The sequence below is a fragment of the Delphinus delphis genome, chromosome 20 (assembly GCF_949987515.2).
Source record: "Delphinus delphis chromosome 20, mDelDel1.2, whole genome shotgun sequence".
In the NCBI taxonomy this organism is placed as follows: Eukaryota; Metazoa; Chordata; class Mammalia; order Artiodactyla; family Delphinidae; genus Delphinus; species Delphinus delphis.
Window position 1 is genome coordinate 59,106,550 of NC_082702.1, and position 27,826 is coordinate 59,134,375.

Below are 27,826 nucleotides of genomic sequence, written 5' to 3' on the forward strand. Positions count from 1 at the left end.
GCGGCCGGGAGCTCTCGCGAGAGGACGGTTCGGTATCGCGGGCGGTGGCGTTGCCGTGGCGACCGCGCGGGCCAGGGAGGCGGCGGCCGGGCCTTTTGTGAGTCAGTGGGCTGGGCTCCCACTGAGGTGCAGGGTCCGCGCCTGCGTCGCGGGGCAGTCACCTATGGGACTTTCCAAAAGCAAACACAAACTCCGGAAAGGTAAAGGGCCGCCGCCCCGCAGTCTCCACGGCGCGGCCCCGCCCCCACAAATCCTCCTGCGCCGGGTCCTCTCTGATGATCTTGCCTCGGGGACCTTTTCATCCGGGGAATATCCACGTGTAGGGAAATGGAGTGACCCAAGTCTTTCACGCTATCTTACTTCATTCCGGACCAAAGCAGGCAACTGAAGAAGGCTGGAATCCTTTGCCCTAGACTCAGTAAAATATAGGTCTAATTAATTACCCATATATTTCAGGTGAGGAGCCAAAGTCGGGGCGCACCTGTTCAATCCCAGAGGCTACGGAAAGGCCGGTGGACAGGCCTTCACAAGAGTCTGAGAAGCCTCTAGACACCAAGCCTGCAGAGAGCTTCCATGAGAAGAAAGGGGCAGCCAAGCGGCAGTGGCCTTCATCTGAAGCGGAAGGTAGGACACACCCAGGAGGGTACAGAACCTGAGGTGCGTTTGGGGATGGGGCGCACAGGAGCCTGTGGTGGGATGCTAGTAGCAGGGGGCGTGCCCTAACGGTGGAGGGGGTTTTAGGACCTTTAATATCAGAGTTCTAGTTGGAAGATGTAATAAGTTTAGTCAAGGTTTAGGTGAGTTCCCACGTGGTAGATGCGGAACACACAGTCAAGAGGGCTAAGCAGTGCGCAGATCCCAAGCAGGCCTGCTGTCCTCCCGAGGGCTGGACGCCTTTGGCCCCAGTGTCGTTCCTTCGGCATTCCACAGACTGGGACAGAACCTGGGAAGCTGCTCCCCTGCGGAGCACGGTCCCGTGGGAGCCCTCTGCCTGGCCACAGAGATCACGGAGGGGATAGGATGTTGGTGAAACAGCTGGGCAGAGTTACTCACCGTAACAGCCTTTGGGTGTGGGTCGGGGTTGAAGCCACAGAAGCAGCAGAATGTGAAGTCTTTCATCAGTTTTATCATGTCGGTCGTGGAAACGGAATTGTTAGGTAATTAAACCAAGGGAGGAACGATGGGGTTTGTGTCTCCAGCACAGAGGCCTCTCACAGGCCCATTGCTGTAACTGGGTAGGAACCAGTGAGGCTGCGGCGGCGGGAATTGCCGAGTGATAGGGTGTGAGGGCAAAGCAGGGAGCCATGGCCGTGGGCTTCGGTGACTGTGAGGACGCATGGCCGGTGGGTCAGACAAGGAAGGGCAGGATGGATGCCCGCCTGGCAGGGGAGAGGAGCTGGGCACAGACAGCTTCAGACCGAGCCCCCTGAGGGTCACCAAGGGCAGGAAACGTTTGAGATGAGGGCGTTTGCCTTGGGGGCAAGGCCTGGACTTCAGATCCCAACTTAAGAGCCCTTACTTGAGGGCTGAAGAGTGCAGGAAGGGCCAGAGTCCTGGGGGGACGTTTGGAAAACTGCTACTAGTCTGTCGGGAGGCTTTTGGCTGTCAGTCACAGAAAAGCCATCCAGACACAGCTTTGTGCTGAGGGGCTCGGTACCCCCCAAACAGAGGCGAGGTCAGAGGTAGGGCCCTCGGCGTGGCAGCATCACAGGCTGTGTGTCTACACTCTGCCATCCTCTGTGTCCACGGTCCGCAGAGGGCTGGACGGCTCTTGGTGTCACACGCGTGGGACTGCGTCTAGTTTGTGAGAGGTGTTACTTCTTGCTTCGTGTCAGCAAGGAGAATCTTCCCCCAGAAGCCTTGTGTGCCCGGTGTCTCCAGGATGGGCTGGACCTCTGCCAGCAAGGGAAGGTGTGGGCAGGGGACTCCACCAACAGTGTGTGTCATACTCTCACTTCGGGGGTGGAGTGAGGATGGAGTTTCAAGAAAGCGAGTGGAGACTGCAGTCACAAGGAATGTGCCACCCTGTGTACGACGCCCGAAAGCATGATGCGAGTGAAAGAAGCCAGATATAGATTCCTATTCCATTTATATGAAAAGTCCTGCAAAGGCAAATCCATATGGAGGGAAGCCTGGGCTAAGGGTGGGCACAGGGATCGGTCACAAGAGGGCACAAGGGCCCTTTTGAGGGTGATGGAAGTAGTGTCAAAACTGAATCAATGGTTGCCCAACTTTGAAAGTTTACTGAATTCCATTTAATTGCATGCTTTAAACAGGTAAATTTTGTGGTATTTAAATTGTACTGAAGAAAGCTGTTAAGAAAGGAGAACTAGCTGGCAGTGTTGAATGCTGCAGCGAGGTGGAGTAAACTCAGAGAAGACTGTCGAATGAGACCAGCAGCTGGTCTTGCTGGCCTTGCAGCGAGAGGCACTGGGAGTCGGGAGTGAGGACAGGACCTGGTCTGCCAGGAGCAACACCTCAAGTAGGGCAGGAGCATCTTCTCTTCCACATTCTGGTTTTAAAGCTGAGGAATTCCCCTATTAGATTTGGGAAAGTGACAACTTTCGGAAGTCACGTTTCTTTAAGTCATCCTAATGCCATAAAAGCCTCAGAGAAATAGAAAGGTCAACAAGTCAAAAATTCTGTGTGTTTTACAATTTAAAAAGTAGGTTTTACCACTGTTGGGTAGAAATCAGAAAATGATTGCTGGGCTGGGGCCGGGGCAGGCTAGCTGACTGGAACAGGGCCCGTGGGAGCTTTGTGGGGTGGAGGAAAGTTCTGCATCTCGTTTGCGTGATGACACGGGTGCGTACAGTTGTGGAAAACTCTCCCGCTGAACAGTAAGGACCCTGCGTTTTGTCTAGTGTGAGTTATGCCGTGGACAACATGGAATACGCATGAGTCCTTGTCTCTTAGAGCCGCACCCGAAGTATTTTAAGGGCAAATGGACGTGCTGGGTGGGGATTTGCTGCCACGGGAAGGGGTGCACCTGTCTCTGCAGGTGCTACAGCCCCTCTCAGCCCACGGGTCCTGTGGTGTGACCTGGGGGTCTACGTCCCATCTCCAAATCTCTGAAGGCCTGACACTCTCCTGTAACCAGTGGAGTGGTGGAAGTGACTTGTGGGCTGGGCGGCCTGGCCGGGCTCACGGGGACGCTGGCTGTGCTGGGAGCCACTGTGCTGGGAAGTGCTCGGCTGCTGGGCAGGCCACAGGGGAGCCGCAGCCCGCGGTCCTGATCTCGCAGCCCGTCCAGCCCAGGTGCCGGGCTTGTGACGAGCTTGTCGTGACTCCAGCCCCAGGCTTGGAGTCTCCCTAGCCGAGCCACTGCACAGCACGGAGCAGCCCTGCGAGTGGACATCCACGTGTCCAGCCCAGCTGAGCCTTCAGACAGCATCTGACTGCAGCCCCTGGGAAACCACAGGTGACAACTGCAGTAGAACCTTTCCTGAATTCCTGAGCCATAAAACGGTAAGAAAATGGTGGTTTCAAGCTGCTGAGGTCTGGGGTGAGCCACTACTCAGCCGTAGTGACCAGCACGCAGGGGAAGAGCTGGAGTGAGGTCAGCTTTGCCTGGGGTTTATGAGGACTTTGGCAGTTGGGCGATGAGTTGTATTGTACTATTCCCACTGCTTCTGTCTGTGCTTCAAATTTCGCATTACAGAATCCACAAACATATATTATACAGACCGAACACCACGAGCTGGCAGTCAGCCAATTCCAAAACGCTGCAGATTCTTCTGAAAAAAGAACTGATTTTTCTACAAATAAATGACTTGTAAAAAAGGTGGTGTCTTGGGCTTCCCTGGTGGCGCAGTGGTTGAGAGTCCACCTGCCGATGCAGGGGACACGGGTTCGTGCCCTGGTCCGGGAGGATCCCACATGCCGCGGAGCGGCTGGGCCCGTGAGCCATGGCCGCTGAGCCTGCACGTCTGGAGCCTGTGCTCCGCAATGGGAGAGGCCACAACAGTGAGAGGCCCGCGTACCGCAAAAAAAACAAAAGAAAGAAAAAAAAAACAAACAAATACCATGGGCTGGGGGGCTTAAACAACAGACTTTGTTTCTCCTCGTTCTGGAGGCTGGGGAGGCCCTCAGTCTGGCTGTGCTCCTGTGAGAACCCCTCCCTGGCCTGCAGACAGCTGCCCGATTGCTGTGTCCTCACGTGGCCATGGCCTCATCTAAACCTGATTAATTCCCAAAGGCCCCACTTCTAAATACCAGCACACTGGGGACTAGGCCTTCAACATATGAATTCGGGGGATACAGCCTTTCAGTCACAGCAGAGAGGACTGTTAGAAGGAGCCTTGGGAGACCTATGAGCAGAAAGCCGTGTGTGTGTCTGGGCTGAGTCATTCTGGAGAAAATCCAATTGGGTATTAGGTGATAACAAAGAGTTGACGATAATATCCTGAGATGTGACAGTGCTGTTGTGGTTATGCTAAGAAGTATCCTCATCTGATAGAAGTACTGCATTTCTTGTTTGTTTGTGTGTTTGGTTTTTTATACAGCAGGTTCTTATTAGTCATCAGTTTTATACACATCAGTGTATACATGTCAGTCCCAATCGCCCGTTTCAGCACACCACCATCCCCACCCCCCCGCAGCTTTCCCCCCTTGGTGTCCATACATTTGTTCTCTACATCTGTGTCTCAACTTCTGCCCTGCAAACCGGTTCATCTGTACCATTTTTCTAGGTTCCACATACCTGTGTTAGTATACGATATTTGTTTTTCTCTTTCTGAAGAAGTACTGCATTTTTTTTTTTTTTTTTTTGCGGTACACAGGCTTCTCACCGTTGTGGCCTCTCCTGTTGCGGAGCACAGGCTCCGGACGCGCAGGCTCAGCGGCCATGGCTCACGGGCCCAGCTGCTCCATGGCATGTGGGATCTTCTCCGACCAGGGCACAAACCCGCGTCCCCTGCATCAGCAGGTGGACTCTCAACAACTGCGCCACCAGGGAAGCCCGAAGTACTGCATTTTTAACTGTCAAAAAATATGCTGAAGAAAGCCAATTTCAAAAGGTCACATGCTGTACGATTTTATTCATGTAACATTCTCCAAATGACAAAATGATACAGATAAGAACAGACTAGGGACTGCCAGGGTTAGGGATGGCGGGGGCCGGGGGTGTGACTTTAAACTATAGCATGAACGTGATTGTTGTGATGCTGGAGCAGTCCTGTGTCTGGATCGTGGTGGTGGTGACATGTGATCACATGGCACAGAACACACACTGTGCCACACGGAGCCTTATTCTACTGCAGTTACTTATGGTGCTACCACTGAGGGAGAATGGACGGAGGTACGGGGATCTCTCTGGACTACTTTTGCAACTTTCTCTGAATTTATAATATTAAAGTAAAATGTTTTAAAATACATCAGGGACTTCCCTGGTGGCACCATGGTTAAGAATCCGCCTGCCAATGCGGGGGACATGGGTTCGTGCCCCGGTCTGGGAGGATCCCACACGCTGCAGAGCAACTAAACCCGTGAGCCACAACTACTGAGCCTGCACTCTAGAGCCCGCGAGCCACAACTACTGAGCCTGCGAGCCACAACTACTGAGCCCGTGTGCCACAACTACTGAAGCCCACACTCCTAGAGCCTGTGCTCCACAACAAGAGAAGCCACTGCAATGAGAAGCCCACATAGTGCAACGAAGACTAGACCCCACTCCCCGCAACTAGACAAAGTCTGTGTGCAGCAAAGAAGACCCAATGCAGCCAAAAATAAATTTTTTAAAAAAGATGATTCTTTAAAAATAAATAAATAAATAAATAAAAATACATCAGAAATTATAATAATTAAAATAACATGATTCCCATATAAGAATAGCAGGTCATTGAAATAGAAAACATGGACAAGAGTGTGTGTGTATGAACATTATGTATGTTTATATATAATCAGAGTACAATACACCTGGCACCAAAAGTAAGTGGGAAAAGGAAGGATTATATAATAAATTGTGCTAGAGAAACGGCGTAACGTTTTAAGAGAAAACGTAAGCTGGATTGTAACCTCCTGCTATATGCTCTGATAAATTCCAGATGGTTTAAGAGTGGATATAAAAAGTGATTACATGTACATCAACTATACTTAAATTTTTTAAAAAGGTAGACTTACTATCAGCTGATACAGGTGACTCAAAGGGTAGAGGGAAAGAACGGCTAGAACCATCTTCCAGATGACAGTGTGTGGTCATCTAAAAAAAAATTTCCTTGCTGGAAAAAAAAGGTGGCTGCAAAAAATAAGACGTAAATTTTATTCTGATTCCTCAAAGCAAAGATATTACAGAGCAATGTTGAAGGATTTGCCTACATTAAAATGTAAAACATCTCCCTAAGCCCTCTATAAACAAATGTAAAACAAATGGTAAGCTCAAAAAGTATTTGCAACAAAAACGAGAGGCCAGAGAATAACACATGATAGACGGAGAGCCTGGACACACTGTTGGTGGAAGTCAGACTCCTTCCTGAAGGCAGTGTGGTGGCATGGAAGGCAGCATTCCAGAGCCCCATCACTGCCCTCTGAACAAGGCTGTAGGAGCCGCTCCCTTACACGTGGGCAGAGCCTGTGAGTAGGAATGGGCTGGGCTCCTGGGATCAGGGTAGTAACCTGTTGGTTTTGACTTAATCAAATTGGAGCTTCTCCTGAGCATGCCTGACCTCATCAGAGAAGCCTTTGAAAAAGGTGAAAGTGTCAGAGACGTGGCTGTGAAGAAGTCGGCTCCCATGATGTGAGAGCCGCCAGCCAGCAAGGAAAGGGGCTTCGTCCTTGGCACACAAAGAAAGGAACTCTGCCTACAACCTGAGTGGCCGTGGAAGGTCCCCAGGTCCAGATGAGGGCACGGCCGGGCCGACAGCTGGATTGTAGCTTAGACTCCAGACACGTGGAGCCAGAGGTGATGTGTGCGCTGTTTTAAGTTGGCCACTAAAATAAGGTAACTTATTAGGCAGTAATTGAAAAATAGAACACGTCCTGTGTATTAAGAACCCTAAAAGGATTCATGTTTCTTATTTTATTTTTACTTTTTATATTTATTTATTTAATTTTTGTTTTTATTTTTGGCTGTGTCAGGTCTTAGTTGCGACACGCGGGATCTTCGTGGTGGCACGCGGGCTTCTCTCTAGTTGTGGTGCACGGGTTCCAGGGTGCATGGGCTCTGTAGTTTGCAGCACGTGGGCTTAGTTGCCCCGTGGCATGTGGGATCTTAGTTCCCCGACCAGGGATCGAACCCGCGTCCCCTGCATTGGAAGGCGGATTCTTTTTTTTTTTAATTTTTAAAAAATTTATTTATTTAATTTTGGCTGTGTTGGGTCTTCGTTGCTGCGCACGGGCCATCTCCCGTTGCGGCGAGCGGGGGCTACTCTTCGCCGAGGTGCGCAGGCCTCTCACTGCGGTGGCTTCTCATGTTGTGGAGCACGGGCTCTAGTGGCGCTGGCTTCAGTAGTTGTGGCTCGTGGGCTCAGTAGTTGTGGCGCACGGGCTCAGCCGCTCTGCAGCATGTGGGATCTTCCCGGACCAGGGCTCGAACCCGTGTCCCCTGCACTGGCAGGCAGACCCCCAACCACTGCGCCACCAGGGAAGCCCAGAAGGCGGATTCTTTACCACTGGACCACCAGGGAAGTCCCAAAAGATTCATGTTTCTTTTTTTAAATAAATTTATTTATTTTATTTATTTATATTTGGCTGTGTCGGGTCTTTGTTGCTGCGTGTGGGCTTCCTCTAGTTGCAGCGAGAGGGGGCTACTCTTTGTTGCGGTGCGCGGGCTTCTCATTGCGGTGGCTTCTCTTGTTGCGGAGCACCGGCTCTAGGCGTGCGGGCTTCAGTAGTTGCAGCACGCAGGCTCAGTAGTTGTGGCTTACGGGCTCTAGAGCACAGGCTCAGTAGTTGTGGTGCATGGGCTTAGTTGCTTAACGTTATGTAGGATCTTCCCAGACCAGGGATCGAACCCGTGTCCCTTGCACTGGCAGGCAGACCCCCAACCACTGCGCCACCAGGGAAGCCCAGAAGGCAGATTCTTTACCACTGGACCACCAGGGAAGTCCCCAAAGATTCATGTTTCTAAATGAAGAAGCTTTAAACCTCTGAGGAAGATAAAAGGAGTCTTGTTTTGGATTAGAAAGTCTCAGTAACATAAAGTTGTTAATTCTCCCTGATTCTAACAAATCAGTATGACCCCAAACAAAAGAGCACAGGTCGATTTGGGAGCCAGACCAAATTATCCCAAAGGTCACCTAAGAGGATAAAAATGTAAGAATGGCAGGAAGCATCTGGAAAAGCAGAGGGATCGAGTCCTCTGACATGGAAGGGTGTCTCACAGTGGTGAACACGTAGCACAGCATGCGTGCATGGGGTCCCAGAGGAGTGCCATGTTGCAGACATGGGGGAAAGACGGATGTTCCCCGAGTGCTGGGGCAACTCAGTCGACAACTGAGAAAACAAACAGTTAAACATGGAAAGTAAAACTATGAAAGTATGAAATGGAAATGAGTAAATGTTTTTATAAGTTTGGAGCAGGGGATGCCTTTTCCAGTCTGACAAACTCTAAAAGCCATTAAGGAATGATGGATGAATCTGTTGCAGAAAGCAACAAAGGAAGCTAAAAGCCAGGGGCTACTTGTAGTATAAGTCACTAAGGGTGAATTTCCCAAATATAAAAAAGCTCACCAAAGAGAAAAAAACAGTCAATGTAGAAAAGGCAGAATGACATGCGCTCACAGGAGGATACGCGCCACGGGCCCATGAACGAGTGACAACGAGATGAGATGCTCAGCCTCCCCGTGGCGAGGGTGCCCAAGGCTCAGGGAAGCTGGCGGTGACCGGTGACCAGCGGGGGCGGAGTCAGCACTTCCGCTGTCAGTGTAACCTGGGAAAAGGTTTAGAAAAGTGAGAAGCAGGAGAGTGTGGAGGGAAGTTCTGCTGATAGCCTCCTAGAGGAAAGATAAATTTATATAATCTTTTGGCTGCACAGGGTCTTTTTTAAAATAAATGTATTTATCTTGTTTATTTATTTTTCGCTGTGTTGGGTCCTCGTTGCTGCACGCAGGCTTCAGTAGTTGTGGCACAGGGGCTCAGTAGTTGCGGCACACAGGCTCTAGAGCACAGGCTCAGTAGTTGTGGCTCACGGGCTTAGTTGCTCCGCGGCATGTGGGATCTTCCCAGACCAGGACTCGAACCCGTGTCCCCTGCACTGGCAGGCGGATTCTTAACCACTGCGCCACCAGGGAAGTCCTGCACGGGGTCTTAGTTGAGGCACATGGGATCTTTGTTGTAGCATGTGAACACTTAGTTGCAGCATGTGGACTCTTAGTTGCAGCATGTGGGATCTAGTTCCCTGACCAGGGATTGAACCTGGGCCCCCTGCATCGGGAGCGTGGAGTCTTAGCCACTGGACCACCAGGCAAGTCCCAAAATTGATATAATCGTTATGGAAAACAGTTTGACAATATTTGCCAAAATTTTCCTAGTAACTTACCTGACAGATAAAGCTCCACAAGTGTATAAATACATAAATGCAGGAATGTTCATTGCAGCATTGTCCAAAGAAGAAAATTGGAAATGACCTAAATTATGTCCATCAAAGGGAGCTGGTTACGCACATGAAGGGCCTCCGACAGTGAACTGCAGGCTGCCGTGGAGGAGGGGCCGCACCTGTGTGGATGTGGGGCTCAGCCTACTGCGTGGTCACTGCAACACTCAGCCTTGCACAGCGTGATCCCAGCTGCACATATGCGTGTGCGTATGAAGTGTCCGCAAGGAGAAGCGTCATTCCATGTGCAGTCTCTAACCAACATGTATTATTTTTATTTTTAAATTATTTTTTTAACTTTATTTTTTATACAGCAGGTTCTTTAGTTATCTATTTTATGCATATTAGTGTATATATGTCAATCCCAGTCTCCCAGTCCATCCCACCCCCATCACTTTCCCCCATTTAACCAACATGTATTATTTTTAAATTAAATATTCATAACCTTTTAAGTAGTCTTAACATATAAAAATGCTTGTGTAAATCAACATGAAAAAATGATCTCAATTTAAGTTAAATTCAAAAGGGACTTCCCTGGTGGCACAGTGGTTAAGAATCCGCCTGCCAACGCAGGGGACACAGGTTCAAATCCTGGTCTGGGAAGATCCCACGTGCCACGGAGCAACTAAGCCCATGAGCCACAACTACTGAGCCTGTGTTCTACAGCCCGTGTGCCACCACTACTGAGCCCCTGTGCCACAACTACTGAAGCCTGCACGCCTAGAGCCCGTGCTCCGCAACAAGAGAAGCCACCGCAATGGGAAGCCCATGCACCGCAACGAAGAGTAGCCCCTGCTCACCACCACTAGAGAAAGCCCGCGTGCAGCAACAAAGACCCAACACGGCAAAAAATAAATTAAATAAATAAATTTAAAAAAATAAATCCAAAATACGATGAAATGCACATTTGGCTTAATGATAAAAATGAAAAGAAAGGATACTGTCAGTGCTCAGTGCAGGCCGTGGGCCATCGGCAGCGGGTTAGAACGACTGAAGCCATGCTTGCAGCGCTGAAGGTCGAGGTGGCTCTGGACCCGACTGCCTGGGACCCGGCGTCTACCTCTCCCACCAGCCCTGGGCATGTGACTGAACCAACCCTCTGTGCCTCAGTTCCTCCGTCTGTAAAACGTAGGTCTTAAGAGGACCTACCTCAGAAACGTGCGGTGGTTATTCTAGGGCTCAGAGCAACGCCTAGCACGGGACGGGCACCTGCTCATCCCCCGCATAGCTGAGTTCCTGGGGTGTTCAGTGTTCTAATTCTGTGCAGTACACGTGTGTGCACACGGGCACACACAGGCCTGAACGGAGGGAGCAGGCCGGGAAGTGAGGCGGTGGAGGCAGTGAAGGGGCTTCTGCTTTTGTACTTTGTAACGTTTCACACGTCCCGTGTGTTCCTGGTAATCCTGACAAGTTTGAGAAAACGCTGTGGCGTCCGTTTCTAGAGTGCCCTGCCTGATAAAGCTCTGTGCAGAGAATCCTTTGCACACTGTGTGTCTGAACCTTCACCTCTGGGGCAGACCCTGCCTTTCCCAGGTCTCGCTCCTGCGTCTGTCACCCTGGCTGCCCGGCAGCTCAGGCTTTCCACGGGGATGGTGCGGGTGTCTGTCCGTTCCCCTCCTGGAAGGAGGCCTCTAGGGTCACCACTGCGTGGCTGCGTTGCCGGTTGGTGTAAGCTTTGGAATGTTCACTCACGGTTTTGACTGCTTTCAACCTCACCCATTTCTTTTCCTGAGCCACGAACCTAATTCCTTTGCTCTGGCCCTAACACAGACATTGTCTGTTTTACAGAAGAGTTTTTCCACAGACTTATGAAATACCCGGATGTTTCCTTCCCTCTAGAGAAACCTGATGTAAATTCAGAAGAGAAGAAATTTGCCATCCCCCGGATTGTCATCACCACAGCCTCAAAAGAGACTCTGATCAGCTACGGTTCCACAGGAATGGAGGAGCAGAGGACCATTCGGGAAAGGGCTGAACCGGGCCCCTTCTACCGACACAGGAACCCCAGTACGGTAGACGCCTATAATTCACAGACCGAAGAATAAACAGGCACCCCAGTAGCTGCAGTCACTCCCTGTGCTCTGAGTCTCAGAGGTGATGGCAAAGGGCTGCAGGTGCCCCTTCAGTAAACAAGGCTCTCCCCAGCTTCTCCAAAGCCGCAGGCAGCTTGGCAGAGGGCAAGAGTGACTCTGGGGTCATCGGTGAAGAGATGACCCTGTCGGAGCTGTCTGGCTGTGCAGAGTGATGAACTGGTAGCAGGCAGCATCTCTTGCTGACTCTGGATGCGCATTAGAACCCTTCCTGTTCGCTTCTGAAGGAGCGTGGTGTAAGCACTCAGCAGTTACAGTGGAGGAGGTGTCCCCCACCCTTGAACAGAAGGTCGGACTCTGAGGATGAAACCTTAAGGTGGTTAGGTCCCAGAACAGGGAAGTGCACAGTCACCTTGGAGGGTCCAAGGGCTCCTAGCTTGAGTATTAGGGATGCAAGGTATTACAGGATCCAGAAGAAGAATGTGGATGCAGGAGTGGTGGCAGCCATGGCACTTAGAACTGTGGAAGTGGCTTTGTCAGAGCGCCCTGGGAGAAGGTGAGTTGAACTGACAACTTCCCCTCTTTCTGGCTGTGTTTGAGGGCTCCTGGTGGGGAGGGGCTGTTCAGGGGACCCCCAGCCTCAGCTGTCCATCCTCACCGGCAGCCCTTGGGTCAGAGTCCATTCTCCTCCGAGGTGGCTGGAGAGAGTGCCCTGCCCGTCCGAGCGCAAACGTTTAGTCTGATGACAGTGTATGTCAGCTTCCTTCGTTCCTGGAACGATCAGCAGGCCGTACACATGGTCTGTCTATTGATGAGGGTCATATTCTTTAGTAGTAAACAGTACAAGTGACTTTCAATCCATAAGTTTTGGTATAACCCAAGAAAAAAGAAATCTCATCTTGACATTGTTTACTAACATATTATCAACATCCTTATTTGTATTTATTTAGTATGTTTATTTATGTATCCTGACTGCCATGACTAAATATTTATACAGAAAAATCAAGCCCATACAAAGGTGAATTTGAACCCATTGGGTCAGCATGCCTCGCCTTCTCTATAAAGTTTCTAGTAGCTGTTGCATTTCTATTATATGACCTAGAAACTGACCTTCTCCTACCCCTGCCCTGAGCATCTCAAACAAATAATCCCCAAACTATACTTACCATGGCATTCATTCTAATCTCATTATTAGCCGTGAGCTTAGCTTATCAGAATTCAAAAACCACCAGAATGAACTGAATGTGGTAATTAGTTTAAATACTTTTGACTCACGATTATTTAATTTCATAATTATCAAACGCCCTGAACTTACATTCGCATCATTTTAGCATTTACAGTATAGTCCCCGTGACAGGAGAAGCTGCACCCCTCCTCCTACACGGGCCACTCACTGCCCTGCCTCGTTTTTCTCCTTAGCACGCCGTCTGCTTTACTTACCTTGTTTACCGCCTCCAGTTAGAATGTAAGGTCCGCCAGGGCAGAGCCTGACAGGGCCGAGCACGTACTGGGTGCTCAACACGGATGTGTTAGGTGACCCTTTGGTCCCACAGTCCCTCCGTCGCCGCGTCCTGTCAGTTCTTTACACAGCTCTCGGACGCGCCCTGTGCTCTCGGTCCCCACTGGCCCTGCCCGAGCCTCCTCCCTCCCTGGCTCCAGGTCAGCCCTCCAGTATCCAAGGGAGAGCTCTACAGCACAGCTCCCGCGGCCCCGCGGCCGCCACGGCCCCCGCAGCCACCCCCCAGGCCATTGCAGCCCCCCGGACTTCGGCCTCCTCCTCCGGCGGCCGTTACTCAGCGCCCCAGCGCGGTCACGTGCCCGCACTTAAAACTAAAGTAGGGCCTCCCTGGTGGCGCAGTGGTTGAGAGTCCACCTGCCGATGCGGGGGACGCGGGTTCGTGCCCCGGTCCGGGAAGATCCCACATGCCGCGGAGCGGCTGGGCCCGTGAGCCATGGCCGCTGAGCCTGCGCGTCCGGAGCCTGTGCTCCGCAACGGGAGAGGCCACAACAGTGAGAGGCCCGCGTACCGCAAAACAAACAACAAACAAAAAACTAAAGTAAAGCTAGAAGCTTGGTAGTTCGAGTGCATCGTAGGAGTTGAGGTCCTCGTGGGTGGGGTCGGGTCTTCGGGAGGTTTCCTTGGTAACCGTTGCTGAGGAGGGGACGCCCCGGAAGTAGGCCACGCGCTTGCTCCGAGGAATACCCGTCTGCGCCTGCGCACATGGGAAGTGGGGGTGGGTGGGGTGGGGCTGAGCTCGGCATGGGGGAGCCGGAGCCGGAGCCGGAACAGATCCGTCTGAAGTGTATCCGTAAGGAAGGCTTCTTCACGGTGCCTCCAGAGCACAGGGTGCGACGACGGGCTGCTCGGGGTAGATGTGTCCTCGCCGGCGGCAGGGCGGAGCCGAAACGCACTGGGGCCCTCAGTGTCGCGCTAAAGCGCCAGGTTTCCGGCGAGAGCGGGAACGACAGTCCCAGAGCTCCTCGCGACAGGCGCGGAAGCTGGCGGCGGCCGCCCGGGACTCCGGTCCCGGCCGGTCCGCAGACCCCGGGGCGTGTGACGCCCGCGCGAGGGAAGGGCCGGCTCTCTGGCCTCCGGCCGCCTAGGCCAGAGCGCGCTGCAGCGCGGGCGTTTCTTAGCTTTGTGCCGGGGACGGGCGCCTTGTGTCTGGAGACAGTAGCCATGGGAAGAGTTGGAGGCGTGTCTCCCACCGGGCTGTGGGTGCACCGTGCGCGGGGCCCCACCTGTGACCCGGCAGCTTCGTTCGTGCCTTGCTCCGTGTGGGGCTTCTGCGTGTGTAACTGTCACTTAGTCTTTTCGGGGACCCTTTGTAGAGGTGAGGAGGGTGAAGCTTAGGGGCGTTGGGTGGTTTCTCCAAGGTAGACGGCTCGTGCAGGGGCAGGTGTGAACCCTGGCGGCGGATTGTTTTAAACACTTGCTGGTGCTCTGAGAGGCCGCCTCAGTGCCCAGTAAGGATCCTAACATACTGGCTGAGTGAGCGCAGGACCCCCCCCCCCCCCTTGAGCCGTCCGCCGCCGTCGTTCATCACCGAGACACGCAGCAGCTGCTCTCAGTGGGGAGTTAAGACATACCCGGACGAGGACAGTGCACAATAGTAGGTGCTGTGAGACGAAAGTGTCGGGATTTTTCAGAGAAAGAATGCTTTCAGCTGGGGGCCAGGAAGCAGTTTTGCAAAGCGGTAGCATTTCTGCTGGGCGGGTAAGTGTGAGTGCGTTTTGGACACGCAGAGACGAGGAGGGTTCTTGCCAGACCTGGGCAGCAGCAGGAGCAAAGTCCCGCGAAGCACAGAGCGCACAAGAAGCACCAGGGGGTCACGGGAGAGAGAGGACAACTAGGTTGAGCTGAAACCGTGGAAGGGCTTCAGTACAGGCCAGGTGACTCTGACTCCGTTCCCCAGGATGGCGGGCAAGATACATAGAGGCAGGGAGTCCAAAGAAGGGCTCTTAGAACTTGAACCTTGCCGCACGTGCTTCTCCGACCCAAGGGGAGGTGCTCATTGATTCTGCTACAACTGACGGTGTATTAGGGTACAGGCTCTCTGCTAGAATATGGAGACCCCAAAATACAGTGGCGTAGTACAGGACTTTATTTCTGGCTCCCCTAACGCCTCACAGGTGGGCCAGGCACTCAGGTTGTCTCTTTGCTTCACCTGTGCCCCACCCAAATCCCAGCCTGCCTCAAGGGGCAGGAAGGCGTGAGCAGCAAGCAGCCTCCTTTGATCAAAAAGTTACACTTGTCCCTTCTGCCCGCATCCCATTGGCCAGGATTTAGTCACATGGTCACACCCAGCTGCAAGGGAGGCTGGGAACTGTGGCCACCAGCTGGGTGGCTATGTGCCCCTGGGCAGTTTCATAACCCAAAGGAAGAAGTAACGTGTGGATGACTGAGACAGTTTTTGCCGCAGAAGTGTTTCCACTGTGCTTGGTAGATGCTTTGAGAAGTTCTTCAAGCTTTTTCCACGTCCAGAGCTTGCTTGTTTCTTTCTTTCTTTCTTTATGGCCTCTCCCTGCAGCTTGTGGGATTTCAGTTCCCCCAGTCAGGGATTGAATCCAGGCCCTCGGCACTGAGAGTGTGCAGTTCTATCCAGTGGACTGCCGGAGAAAACCCCAGAGCATAATTTAGAGCGGTGCTGTTCAGGGGACTTTCTGTGATGGTGGAAATGTTCTGTCTTCTGAATCGTCCAGGATGGTCACCGCAGCTGCGTGGGGCCATCGAGCGCTTCACATGGCTTATGCAGCTGAAGAAATGGACTTTTACTTTCATTTTAGTTAATTTTAACCAAATGTGGCTGGCGGTTCCTCCTTTTGGGCAGCACACATCTGGACCATGGAATTGAAAGGGAGTGGTTAGACCGTCTTTGATATCACATTCAAAGAGGCCAGCATCATCACCCCATTTTCTCACCTGCAAACCCAGGTGTGTGGTGACCTTTCTGTTTGGTGAGCAGGACACGAGCTGGCTTTTTGGTACCAATTGCGTGTCCATATCCATCTCTGGTGCCATTAGCTGCCGGATCCCCTCACCGCCAGCACCTCTCTCTTTCAGCTGGGACGGTGCCGGAGCGTGAAGGAGTTTGAGAAGCTGAACCGCATTGGGGAAGGCACCTACGGCATTGTGTGTGAGTGGCCACGGTGGGAGGCCTGGGCGCCCAGGGACTGTCCCAGCAGTAGCTGTGGCGGGGCTGGAAGGAGGGGACAGGTGACCTCTAATCCCTGGTGTAACTGCCATAGATTTCACACCACTCCTGAATAAACACAAGCATCAGGTTGCTAATGTGTACCCGTGAGTAGAGGTAGCTGTTATAGCCAGAGCTGCATCCACAGTAGCTGGGACATTGGTGTGCGTCAAACTGCTGCGGGTTTGGAAGATGCACAATTTAGCACAGTGCTTTGGGGAGCCAGCTTTGACAAAATAAGAGTTCCTTTTTCAAGATAAGCTACCTTATTTGCTGTTAGAACATAGTAACCGCAGAGCACAAAGCAGTGATCTGCATACCAGCTCTAAGAAGGAAAACCTACAGGGAGCTTCTCACAACCAGGGGCCCTGTACCAGCTCAAGCCAGAGGACTCCCCAGGGAGCACATCTCGCAGGGTCGGGTGCTGCTTGCGAGGAGTGTGGACGGGCTGCCACCGGGTACCCAGCAGTCAAGGGGGAAAAGAAGGGAGCCCCTGTGGGGCAGGAGGCCACACGGTGGGGTCGGGCTTGGAGCCTATCCTGGAGGAGTTTCCATTGCAGACAGGGCCCGGGATACCCAAACGGATGAGATTGTTGCCCTGAAGAAAGTGCGGATGGACAAGGAGAAGGATGGTGAGCACGGAGGGGCCGCCGGACCACTCTGAGCTCACGTGGGAGGGGGAGGAAGGTGTGAGTTGCCTGAGGCCCGCCCCCGAGTCGCGCCTGCTTTCCCAAGGGTGTCTGCATGATGGTCAAAGGAGGCTGATCTCTGGGGGCTGCAGCCTGGCCCCTGCCACACAGTCTAGGCCTCAGCCCCCCTAAGCCCTGTGCGGTTCATCCCCTTCACCCTCCCCTTGGGTGACTGCCTCATCTTCTGTCTCAGCTCAGCGTCACCCCTCCACAGGGCTTTCCCACCCAAGACTGAGCCGGCAGCACCTGTGTGCTCCACGCCGCCCTGCCGACAGCCCCGTGGCTGCCAGTGCAGGCAGGGCTGTGCTGGGCGCACTGGGGGCCACCTGCCATGCACAGGGGTCAGTACAGAGTGCTGCTTGCATTTGATGAAGGAGGGAAGAGTTAAAGGTGCTGGTTAGGATGGCCTTGCTTCTCCCTGAAGTAGCAGGCAGAGCCCTGACAGCGGCGGGCATGGGGGTCCCTGAGAGGGGATGTAGACAGGGGTTGGGGGCTCACTGAGTAGCTGGCTGTCAGGGGTCCCTGTGTGCAGGGGAGCGTCACAGAGGCTGTCAGGGGTCCCTGTCTGCGGGGGGGGGGGTCACAGAGGCTGTCAGGGGTCCCTGTCTGCAGGACTGGGCGTCACAGAGGCTGTCAGGGGTCCCTGTCTGCGGGGGGGGGGGTCACAGAGGCTGTCAGGGGTCCCTGTCTGCAGGGGGCGGTCCCAGAGGCTGTCAGGGGTCCCTGTCTGCAGGGGGCGGTCCCAGAGGCTGTCAGGGGGTCCTGACTGCAGGGGTGGGCTCGCTGAGGCCGCGCTGGGTTGCAGGGGTCCCCATCAGCAGCCTTCGAGAGATCACGCTTCTCCTTCGCCTCCGCCATCCGAACATCGTGGAGCTGAAGGAGGTGGTTGTGGGGAACCACCTGGAGAGGTGAGTGGGCCGCTTGCTGCCCCCGCATTGGGTCCTGCCCGCCCCTCCCTCTTGCCCTTCCTGCTGCCCCAGGAGGGTCCCTTGGCCCACTTGGGAGGAGGTGGGAGGTGGCCTGCGTTTCCCCCTCTTCTTTTCAGCATCTTCCTGGTGATGGGTTACTGTGAGCAGGACCTGGCCAGCCTTCTGGAGAACATGCCGACACCCTTCTCTGAGGCGCAGGTTTGAGGCTGCGGGCTCTGGTGGCGGGCTTCCCACGTCCTTGCTCGGCGCACTGTGGCAGACGCAGGCTGCCCTGACCCGGCATCCTGGCCCTCTACAGGTCAAGTGCATCGTGCTGCAGGTGCTCCGGGGCCTCCAGTACTTGCACCGGAACTTCATCATCCACAGGTGGGCGGGGTCCACGGGCCTGGAAGGGGGCGGGGCCTCAGGAAACATTTTTCCAGAGGAGTGCTGGTTTGTGACATGGGGGAAGTGTGACTGCCAGTACTGACCCAGTGCCAGTTGACGTTGCCCAGTATCCAGGAGAGGAGCAGGCACAGCCTCGATGCAGTAGAGGTTCTGTGACTGCTCCTGGCGGATGGTCCAAGAGCAGATAATACCTGTTTTCTCCTCTGGGGGGCCGATGGTGTGAGCGAGTCAGGCTCTGAGAAGTGCTGCCTTGGAGAGAGCCTTACTGGAAGGCAGGCCAGGAAGTGCAGAGACTGGAGGGGCAGAGGGGAGGGTCTTGCAGGCCTGGGCAGGACCTTGCAGGCAGCAGTTCCGTGTGCCCTCGGTGGCTCGCATGGCCTGGGTGGGGATCAGACACAGCCCTGGAAGTCAGACCTGGGCTCAAGGCCGCCTCTGCCAGTTTCTCAGAAAGTTACTGAGAGTTCTCTCTGGTGTTCCCAGCTGCCAAATCGCCTTGCACTGCCTGCCCTCCTTATTTTTAAGAAGTGCAGGGACTTCATGGCGGTCCAGTGGTTTAGACTTTGCCTTCCAATGCAGGGGGTGCGGGTTCGATCGCTGGTCGGGGAGCTAAGATCCCACATGCCTCGCGGCCAGAAAATCCAAAGCATAAAAAAGAAGCAGTAGGGCTTCCCTGGTGGTGCAGTGGTTGGGGGTCCGCCTGCCGATGCAGGGGACGTGGGTTCGTGCCCCGGTGCGGGAAGATCCCACATGCCGCGGAGCGGCTGGGCCCATGAGCCATGGCCGCTGAGCCTGTGCGTCCGGAGCCTGTGCTCCGCAATGGGAGAGGCCACAGCAGTGAAAGGCCCGCGTACCGCAAAAAAAAACCTAAAAAAACCCAGAAGCAATATTGTAACAAATTCAGTGAAGACTTTAAAAATGGTCCACATAGGGCTTCCCTGGTGGCGCAGTGGTTGGGAGTCCGCCTGCCAATGCAGGGGACGCGGGTTCGTGCCCCGGTCCGGGAGGATCCCACGTGCCGCGGAGCGGCTGGGCCTGTGAGCCATGGCCGCTGAGCCTGCGCGTCCGGAGTCTGTGCTCTGCAACCGGAGAGGCCACAGCAGTGAGAGGCCCGCGTACCGCAAAAAAAAAAAAAAAAAAAATGGTCCACATAAAAAAAATTAAAAAGTGCAAACAGGGGCTTCCTTGGTGGCGCAGTGGTTGAGAGTCCGCCTGCCGATGCAGGGGACACGGGTTCGTGCCCCGGTCCGGGAAGATCCCACATGCAGTGGAGCGGCTGGGCCCCTGAGCCATGGCCGCTGAGCCTGCGCGTCCGGAGCCTGTGCTCCGCAACGGGAGAGGCCACAACAGTGAGAGGCCCGCGTACCGGAAAAAAAAAAAAAAAAGTGCAAACAGGAGGAGACGTATGGGGAAATGTTCTAAGCATCACTGCGACGGACAGGAGGAGACGTATGGGGAAATGTTCTAAGCATCACTGCGACGGACAGGAGGAGACGTATGGGGAAATGTTCTAAGTATCACTGCGACGGACAGGAGGAGATGTATGGGGAAATGTTCTAAGCGTCACTGCGACGGTGACAGCCTCTTTCCCCACGCAGTTTCCCGGGAAGCACTGGTGTTCTCTTTTTGTCACAGGGATCTGAAGGTCTCCAACTTGCTCATGACGGATAAGGGCTGCGTGAAGACAGGTGGGTGCAGGTGCTGGCTCTTTGGTGGGGGCCTCCATGAGCGCCACCTCGACGGGGCGGCAGGCCGGTCCCGATAAGCACCCTGCACGCTACAAGCTGGTTGCAAACGTCAGTGGACAGTCTTCACTGGGTGACACTCTCCCTCCCGTCTGTCCAGCGGATTTCGGCCTGGCCCGGGCCTATGGCATCCCGCTGAAGCCAATGACCCCCAAGGTGGTCACCCTCTGGTGAGTCCCTGGGGACCATGGGAAGTGGGGGGTCACGCTGAAGCTGCTCAAGGACCTGGGAGGATTTTAGGCTGTGGGGTGCACACACTCAGAGGCTGGGTGTGGATGGCTCCTGAGGCCGAGCAGGGCTGCCACCGGGAAGGACCTGCCCCGTCCAGACGGGGTGCTGCTCTGAGCTGCTCGGAAGGGGCGGTGTCTCCACCGACGGGAGGACAGAACAGTGCATGTCCTCTGTAATTATTTCTCACTCGACATTTTGAAGAACGGGGTTGTGCTTTAGGGCAGGATGCTTTCTGCCGTGTGCCACTCAGCCCCGACCTGTGTAGAACGGGCCAGCACAGGACACTGCTGCACGCGGGAGCCATCCAGTGACAGCAGCTGCTGCCTCGTGTGCTGTGTTTGTCGGGTTTAGTGGAAGGGACAGCCGAGCTGGGCTTCATGCTCCATCGTCCAGGCTGACTCTGGCTCTCAGGGCCGGTGGTGGCTGGTGGGTAGGCTGGTGCAGAGCCACGGTGCCTCGTGGAGGCCAGGCCAGAGGAGAGGAACTGCCAGACCCAAGGTGGGGGCTCCTGTTCGCAGGTACCGAGCCCCTGAACTGCTGCTGGGGACCACCACGCAGACCACCAGCATCGACATGTGGTGAGGGGTGGATGCACCCGGGGCCTTGGGCAGGGCGGGGTGGTCTTGTGGGAGCTGGCGGGGCAGGAGTGGGGCTGGGGTCTCGCCAGCCTCCCAACTCCCAGGAAGGTGGGCCTGCGCCTGGGGTCCCGAGAGGCAGTGTAAGACGGCTTCGGCGTTCACGGCCCCCATCACTGAGGACCCGCCCTTGTGGCCACTCAGAGAGGCCTGCTGGTGCCAGCTCACGTGGCCCGGGGGGAGAACCCAGTGGTCACCTGCCTTCCCATCGTGGCCTCCTCCCAGCTCTGCCCCCGTCCTCTGACCCCAGCGCCCGGGGGCCGGGGCCCGGTGGAGTGGTGCTCTGCGGGGCCGGAGGAGCTGAGGCGAGGCCCCGTGCTCCCCTGCAGGGCCGTGGGCTGCATCCTGGCCGAGCTGCTGGCCCATAAGCCCCTTCTGCCCGGCGCTTCCGAGATCCACCAGGTGGACCTGATCGTACAGCTGCTGGGGACACCCAGTGAGAACATCTGGCCGGTGAGTGCCGGCCCTGCCCTCCCCTCTCCTGCCCCCTGCCGGCCGCCAGCCTGCAGCTGCCACTCCCCCTCCCCCACACAGGGCTTCTCCCAGCTGCCACTGGTGAGCCAGTACAGTCTGAGGAAGCAGCCCTACAACAACCTGAAGCACAAGTTCCCGTGGCTCTCGGAGGCCGGCCTGCGCCTGCTGAACCTTCTCTTCATGTACGACCCCAAGAAAAGGTGCTTACCCGGCCTGCGGGCGGGCAGGGGCGCCGTGACTGAGAGGGCCCCTCCCAGACATGCCTGTGAGGCCTGGGCCTCTGCCCGCCCAGGTCATGAAGCCCTTTCTGAGGCTCCTGTCGGTTTCTGGGCCCCCGGTCCCTACCTGCCACCCAGCTGTCTGCCGTGCGGGGCAGGTGTGAGGGAGATGGGCCAGGCCCCATGAACGGCAAGGCCTTCTCTCCAGGGCGACGGCCGGCGACTGCCTGGAGAGCTCCTACTTCAAGGAGAAGCCCCTGCGTGAGTCTCCCCCACCCCCTGGCCGGCGCTTGGCTGGGGGTCCCTGTCCGGGCCGGGGCCGCTGTTGGGCAGGTGGGCAGTGGGGCCCGAGCAGGCACGGGCTGCTCGTGCCGCAGGAACCGTGTGCAGGGCCAGGAGGGGAGCAGAGGGAGGCGTGGGGGGCCCTTCCCACCCGGCGCTGAGCAGCCCCCTCCCTGCAGCCTGCGAGCCGGAGCTCATGCCCACTTTCCCCCACCACCGCAACAAGCGTGCTGCCCCGGCCACATCCTCAGGCGCTGAGAGCCAGAGCCGGCGCTGCAAGCCCTGAGGGCAGGGGCCCCTGCGGCCCGGCCTGTCCCTCGGCCAGGACCGACCAGCTGCTCCAGCTGACTGCACCGCTTCCTGCACCTCTGCCCACCGCTGCCCCAGAACGGCAGCGTGTGGACATGGGGGATGCCGGTGGGTGCGTCCTGCAGGCCCAGACACCCTGCCGGGCGCCACCTGGTGGCTCTGTCATCTCATGGCTCTGCCATCTGGCGGCTGGGCTGGGTCCACCTGTTGCCAAGCCCTCAGACCCTCACTTCCCAGGAGGAAATTTGGCTGGGCCCAGGAGGTGTCTCTGGCTTGGGACGAGCAGACCCCACGTGGTCACTTTTGTCCCCACTTGATCCCCAGGGTCGGCCTAGGAAGGGAGAGGCTACAGTGACCCCCCCGCTGGGGCTGCAGGACTCAGAGTGGGAAGGAGGGGTGGGGTGTGGGGTGCCGCCAGCTTGGTGGACTAGAGTCTGGGCAGCTCTGAGCCCACCAGAGGGACAGCCCCTGGATTGGGGGCTGTGCCCTGTGCCCACTCCCCACTGAGGCTCCTGGGGAGGGACATGGTTGGGCCTCGGAGAGATAAACGCTTTCCTCACAGACACAGCTGGATCCAGCGTCCTTTAATGTACTTTGAGGTTGTGATTCGCGTGACAGACAGGTGTGGGGGGAGGGGCCACACACAAGACTGGCCCCACCCCAGGCCCAGGTGGGCAGACCCACCCCCTCCAGCCCTGCGAGCGGGCTGTCGGCTGGCAGCTGGTGCATCTTTACCACGGGACCCAGGTGGGCTCTGGGGTGGGAGCCTTGGAGATCTCTCACCCTGCCTTCCGAAGCCGGACAGCAGGAAGATGTAGCAGGGAGGCTGCTGGGGTACGATTGCTCACCCGGAAGTGGGGTGACAGCCTCTTGGGCTCCGTGGCTCCCCGTCTCCCGCCTGCTGTTCTCTGGAACTCTTGGGCATTCACTCTGGCTGGAGACTAGATCATTTCTCTTCTGTCCTTGGGTCCAGCTTCCCCGCCCAGCTCTGACTGGAGCCCATGGGGCTGGTCTCAGGCCAGCACTCAGCTCATTCAGTGCTGGTCTGTGACACCCATGGGGGACCAGGTCCCCTCAGCCGGGTCAGCCATGCACCTGGCAGAGCCCCTAGAATGGTCTTAGCAAAGCTCCGGGGCTCATGAGGTCACCTGAGCCCCCAAGGACACTCCTCTGTGGAGCACCCCTTTGGGCACTTGCAGGGAGCAGGTCAGGAGCTGCGGCGCTGGGGCCAGTGGTGGGGCCGGGGAGGGGTGGGAGAGGAGGGAGAGGGTGCTCCCTGGGGGCGGGCCGGCAGCTTTCTGAGGAAGACGGCCCCCACCTCTCACGTAGCGGGGTTGAGTCTCCATGCCCCCCGACCTGCCGCTGTGCTCAGCACCCCTGGGGGGCAGGAGGGGCAGGGTGGCCAGTGGCCCGGGTCTGAGGAGGGATGAGGCCCAGAAAAGCACCACGGAACATGTCTCCAGAAAGCCCTGGGCCTAGGGCCAGGCGGGCCTAGGGGCATCGTAGAGCAAGGTGTCCACCTGGGCTCGCTGCAGCCACAGGCGCCGCTGGTGGTTTCCGTGCAGGGCGCGCAAAGGGTGGCCCGGGCGGCAGGTGGCCAGGGTGGCACAGTGGGAAGTGTGCAGCTGGCGACACGTGTCACAGCAGAGGGTGGGGAGGGCGCCAGGGCCCAGGCAGCTGTGTGTCTGGTAGCCGGGGGGCTCGGGGACTCGTGGGGGGCTGGCCTGCTCAGGGGCTCCAGGGGCTTGGGGGGCGGCCAGGTCTCCGGGCCGACTGAGCAGCTCTTGGCGCAGTGAGAGGAGGGAGAAGGCCTCAGCCTCGGGCTCCTCCTCCGAGGCCGGGCTGCTGGCCTCAGCCTCCCAGGCCCCGCCCCCCACGCCCCACAGTCTGGCGCTCTGCTCCCAGAACAGAGGCTGGCAGGCTAGCTCCGAGGGGGGTGAGTCGGGGCCTGGCGAGGGTCCCCCGTATAGGCTGGTCTCATCTGAGCCCTCATCCTCCTGCAGGTCCCGGTACAGGTCCAGCCGGGCCTGGCACCGGGCCGGGGAGCCACGGGGGGGAACAGGTGGCGGCTCTTCTTCGCGGGCTAGTCGCTGCTGCAGCCAGGCCACGCAGGAGGCCACATCCGCGCTGGCCCGCCGTGCCTGCAGCAGCTCCTCGGCTGGCAGCATGCTGGTGCCCAGCTGCGCCAGCACCTCGCCCAGGATCTCACACTCCAGCCGCAGGGCAAAGCAGCCCAGGGCCACCTGCACAAGCTGGCGGGCGGGGGGCAGGGCAGCCACCATAAGGCGGTGGTCGTCCCTGCGCACATAGCCCATCTTCTGGAAGCTCTGGATGAGGAGGTCCTCCGAGAGTGCGCCCTTCAGCACGTGCACGTAGCCCCCTGAGAAAGTCTGCAAGGGAGGGGGCCGGTCGGCGGCAGCCCACCCTCCCGCAGACCTGCCCCCGCCTCAGCTGCACTCCCTTGCTTTGGGGGCCACCATCCTCACCCCAGGGGGCGGCATGGCCCCAAGGCGGTCTGGGATGTGCTGACGCTCCCTCCAGAGGAGCTGTTTAAAAACATACATGCTGGGAGTTCCCTGGTGGTCTTGTGGTTAGGATTTGGCACTTTCACTGCTGGGGCCTGGGTTCAGTCCCCGGTCGGGGAACTGAGATCCCGCAGGCTGTGCGGCCAAAAACAAAAAAACCATAGATGCTCAGGGCCACCCCCAGAAACTCTGATCTCACTGGCTGAGGTAGGCCCCAGCATCACAATTGTTTAATCTAACACATTTCACCTGGGTCATAGAACAAACTAAATAAAGAGGCCCTGTTGAGAAATCTCGCTGCCCTCTGGGTCCCCTCCACCTCCTCTCACCTGTGGGGGTTTGCTACTTTAGTTAGTTTCCCGTGTACCTGCTGAGTGGTCATGCAAACAAAGAATACAGGTGCTTATTTGCTCTGAGCAGGTAGCCTCCTAAACGCCTCATTCTGAACTCTGCTTTTCCAGTTTCTGAGAGCTTTCTCTGACACGACAGAGGCCTAGCCATTCACTTCTCCAGCTGTGCAGCTTTCCACCACACGGATGGAACATCTGTAGTTTTTGGAGGCTCCAGGCTGCAAAGGAACTAGAAGCGTCCCTAGGATGGTGATAACGTGTCTCTCACGTGTCTACAGTTCCTTGATCCTGGGACCCTGTGAGTGTACCTTTGCTTACAGCTGATGAGAGTACCTCCACAGATGGGGCGCTGCTGTAAGACTGTTCTCAGGGCTGGGCTTTCACCCCTCACAATGGACCTTGCGCTAGACTGTCCTCATGTTTGCTTCATGGAGGAAGGAATGGATTCCAAAAGGTTAGGTAACTTGCCCCAAGCCACAGAGCCGGCAGAAGCAGACCCCATCCAGGTCTGCCCAGTGCTGAAGCCCGTGAGCGTGTCAAGATCAGGCCTGTCTGTTCTGCTCTTGGCCCCCCATGGGGCTGCATCCTGCCCTCGTCTGAACGGATGAATGAAAGTCCTAGAAGCTCAGAACAGCAGGTGTCCCAGTGGAGCAGTGGGCTCCACGGCTCACCTCACTGAGAGAGGCTGCTGCTGCCATGGCAACCAGTGGAGGCGGACGCCCACGTGCCCAGTGACATCATTACCTTCCCACTCTTCTGAATTAGCTCAGAGCAGAAGGCAGCCTGCCCCCTCCTGCCAGCCTGCAGCTCACCTGGAGGGGCCCGGCCGGCCCTGGGCTCAGCTCTACCCAGGCTGTGGGGTGAGCTAGGTACTTGTTTAGCCCGGCTCCACTAGGACATGCAGGGGCACCCGCAGCCCCTGCCTACTTCATAGGGGATAACCATGTCATCTTCCACAAATGGAGCCACAAATCTCTCCTGGAGAGATTAGGGTGACCCTGGAATGCCCAGTCCTTCCTGTGTGTCTGTCTTAGGATTTCTATGGTAACTGGGGCCACAAGGCTACTTTGGGGAGGGCAGTGATGCAAGCTTTAAGGACCAGGATCCCCCTCGGAAGGCAGGTATCCAAACGGGTGACCTCCACCCACCCCATGTTCTCAGCCCCAGGAGTACAAAGGGGAACCTCGGCCAAGAGATGCTCCAACACGCCCAGGACCCTTCAGCACACTGAGCTCTCTGAAACCTATCAGCCTCTGAGGACACCTGAAATCCCTTAGGCCCGACGGTAGCCACCGTCCCGATGGTAGCCAACTCCCAGTAGCCTGGGCGGGGGCCCCCACTCGGCTCGGCGCCCTACCTTGATGGTGGTGAACTCTTTCCTCCAAGGCAGCAGATACAGGTGCACGGCGGCTAACTCCAGCAGCTCGAAGGCGCGGGCCAGGCCGCGTAGCGCAGGGGCCAGGTCGGCGCGGCCCCACAGGCCATCGGTGAGTAGTGCCAGCGCGTCATCCTGCAGCGCCCCATGCAGGTCGAAGTCTTCCACCAGGATGTGCCAGAGCACGGCGCGTAGCGATGGGTCCCCGCACACGCCCGCGCGGCCGTGCCTAAGTTCCCGCTCCAGGCACAGACGGTAGTCCTCGGACAGCGAGCTGCTGCCCATGCTGGCGGGCGGGAATAGAATAGGGTATCAGGACGCAGAGGTCCCTCCCTGCCCGCTGCGCGCCTCCAGAGCCCTCGCCTGCATCCACAGGTCCCCCACCAACTGTGCGCCCCTGGTATCTACAGCACCCCCTTCCCTGGAGACGTACGCCACCTGAGTTTCCCTTCCCGAGCAGAGACCCCTTTGCCCAGCAGATCGTGCTGTGGGCCCGGAGGACGACAGCCCTACCTGTCTCTCACCAGCAGTCCCCGAGCGCCCGCTGCTCTGTTCGGGCCTCTCCAGCAGCACCTCGCTTCCGTCGGGCCGGCTCCACCCCTCGGCCGTGACGTTAGGGGCGGGGTCTCTTCGGGCACCGCCCCCTCCGCCAACGCGGACAGGGCGGGGCCTGGTGAGGGCCCGGGAGCACGAACCTCCACGGACTGCGGAGCCAAGGACAGGGGGCACACCGCGGACGCTCCCACCGAGGCGGGCGCCGACCTCCTGAGCTGGACCCTCGGGAGCGCCAGGGTGCCGAGGAAGCAGGTACCGTGGCTCTTCGTGCGCCTGCCGGGAGCGGGGACCGGACGCGGGGCGGGGCAATCTCCTGGGGGCGGGGCTACCCCAACAGGGACAGGACCCTTCTCGTTGCCTAACGGGATTGATCAGATACGGGAGGGAGGGAGGGAGGGGTCGAGCCGCCCTCTGGCGGGGCCAATGCTCCAGGTGGAAGCCGGCCGGGCGTTTCAGCGTCATTTAAAACTACAACCTCAGGAGACTTTCCTGGCGGTCCAGTCGTTAGGACTCCGCGCTCCCACTGCTGGGGGCGCCGCACCCTCCTCCCCCCACCAAAAAAACCCAACAAATCAGCAACCCGGGCCTCTTTGAGGCGGCGTGAAGGCGCTTTTCTGCCTAGGTCAGAGTCGCTTCCAGGCACCGGATCCGACGTTCTGCTCTGTATCCAGCCCTGCTTCTCCGCTCCTGCTCTGAGTGCTGTTTGCGTGGCCCCAGGTGTTTGCTGTTAACTGTTGTGCGCTACTCCAGGGAGCATGGCTCTGTCTCAGTGTGCCACTCGAACCTGAGCAGGTCTTTGCACCGTCCTCCCTTAGAGGAGTAGTCCCATAGAAGACCCGTTGAATGGAAGTGACGTTGCATGGCTTTCCAGG

General features: G+C 56.8%; 2 protein-coding genes across 9 annotated transcripts; one reads left to right on the plus strand and one right to left on the minus strand.

The window, feature by feature from the left end:
• The first annotated feature begins 81 nt into the window (after positions 1 to 81).
• Positions 82 to 22,554, plus strand: CDK10 (cyclin dependent kinase 10). Of its 7 annotated transcripts, XM_060000204.1 has the most exons (14): positions 82 to 200; positions 457 to 624; positions 16,124 to 16,196; positions 16,814 to 16,885; positions 17,748 to 17,850; positions 17,988 to 18,069; positions 18,170 to 18,237; positions 19,891 to 19,943; positions 20,101 to 20,170; positions 20,750 to 20,809; positions 21,196 to 21,319; positions 21,401 to 21,540; positions 21,767 to 21,819; positions 22,020 to 22,554. In XM_060000204.1, exons 2-14 carry the CDS (start codon positions 574 to 576, stop codon positions 22,124 to 22,126), a joined length of 1,056 nt encoding a protein of 351 aa, XP_059856187.1. In that variant the 5' UTR covers positions 82 to 200; positions 457 to 573; the 3' UTR covers positions 22,127 to 22,554. The 7 variants fall into 7 exon arrangements, with proteins under 7 accessions (XP_059856187.1, XP_059856189.1, XP_059856185.1 ...); XM_060000206.2 differs by lacking the exons at positions 82 to 200; positions 457 to 624 and adding an exon at positions 11,615 to 12,115 and having other exon boundaries at positions 16,814 to 16,940; XM_060000203.2 differs by lacking the exons at positions 82 to 200; positions 457 to 624 and adding an exon at positions 13,809 to 13,906.
• Positions 22,555 to 22,884: 330 nt separating this feature from the next.
• On the minus strand, positions 22,885 to 27,594 carry SPATA2L (spermatogenesis associated 2 like). 2 transcript variants are annotated; one of them, XM_060000200.1, is made up of 3 exons: positions 26,913 to 27,594; positions 26,382 to 26,685; positions 22,885 to 24,539 (listed from the first exon to the last, which is right to left on the minus strand). In XM_060000200.1, the coding sequence occupies exons 2-3, from the start codon at positions 26,682 to 26,684 to the stop codon at positions 23,625 to 23,627; spliced, it is 1,218 nt and encodes a 405-aa protein (XP_059856183.1). In that variant the 5' UTR covers position 26,685; positions 26,913 to 27,594; the 3' UTR covers positions 22,885 to 23,624. The 2 variants fall into 2 exon arrangements, with proteins under 2 accessions (XP_059856183.1, XP_059856184.1); XM_060000201.1 differs by lacking the exons at positions 26,382 to 26,685; positions 26,913 to 27,594 and adding an exon at positions 24,636 to 25,646.
• Positions 27,595 to 27,826: the final 232 nt, after the last annotated feature.

What these genes read in the sequence shown, in the direction of transcription:
- CDK10 (XM_060000202.1), top strand. Translation starts at nt 13,781, where the DNA reads ATGGGAAGTGGGGGTGGGTGGGGTGGGGCTGAGCTCGGCATGGGGGAG. An exon ending in AGGCACCTACGGCATTGTGT is followed by an intron (nt 16,197 to 16,813) that starts GTGAGTGGCCAC and finishes TTTCCATTGCAG; the next exon opens with ACAGGGCCCGGGATACCCAA. An exon ending in TAAGGGCTGCGTGAAGACAG is followed by an intron (nt 19,944 to 20,100) that starts GTGGGTGCAGGT and finishes CCGTCTGTCCAG; the next exon opens with CGGATTTCGGCCTGGCCCGG.
- SPATA2L (XM_060000200.1), bottom strand. Translation starts at nt 26,684, where the DNA reads ATGGGCAGCAGCTCGCTGTCCGAGGACTACCGTCTGTGCCTGGAGCGG. An exon ending in AAGAGTTCACCACCATCAAG is followed by an intron (nt 24,540 to 26,381) that starts GTAGGGCGCCGA and finishes CCTCCCTTGCAG; the next exon opens with ACTTTCTCAGGGGGCTACGT.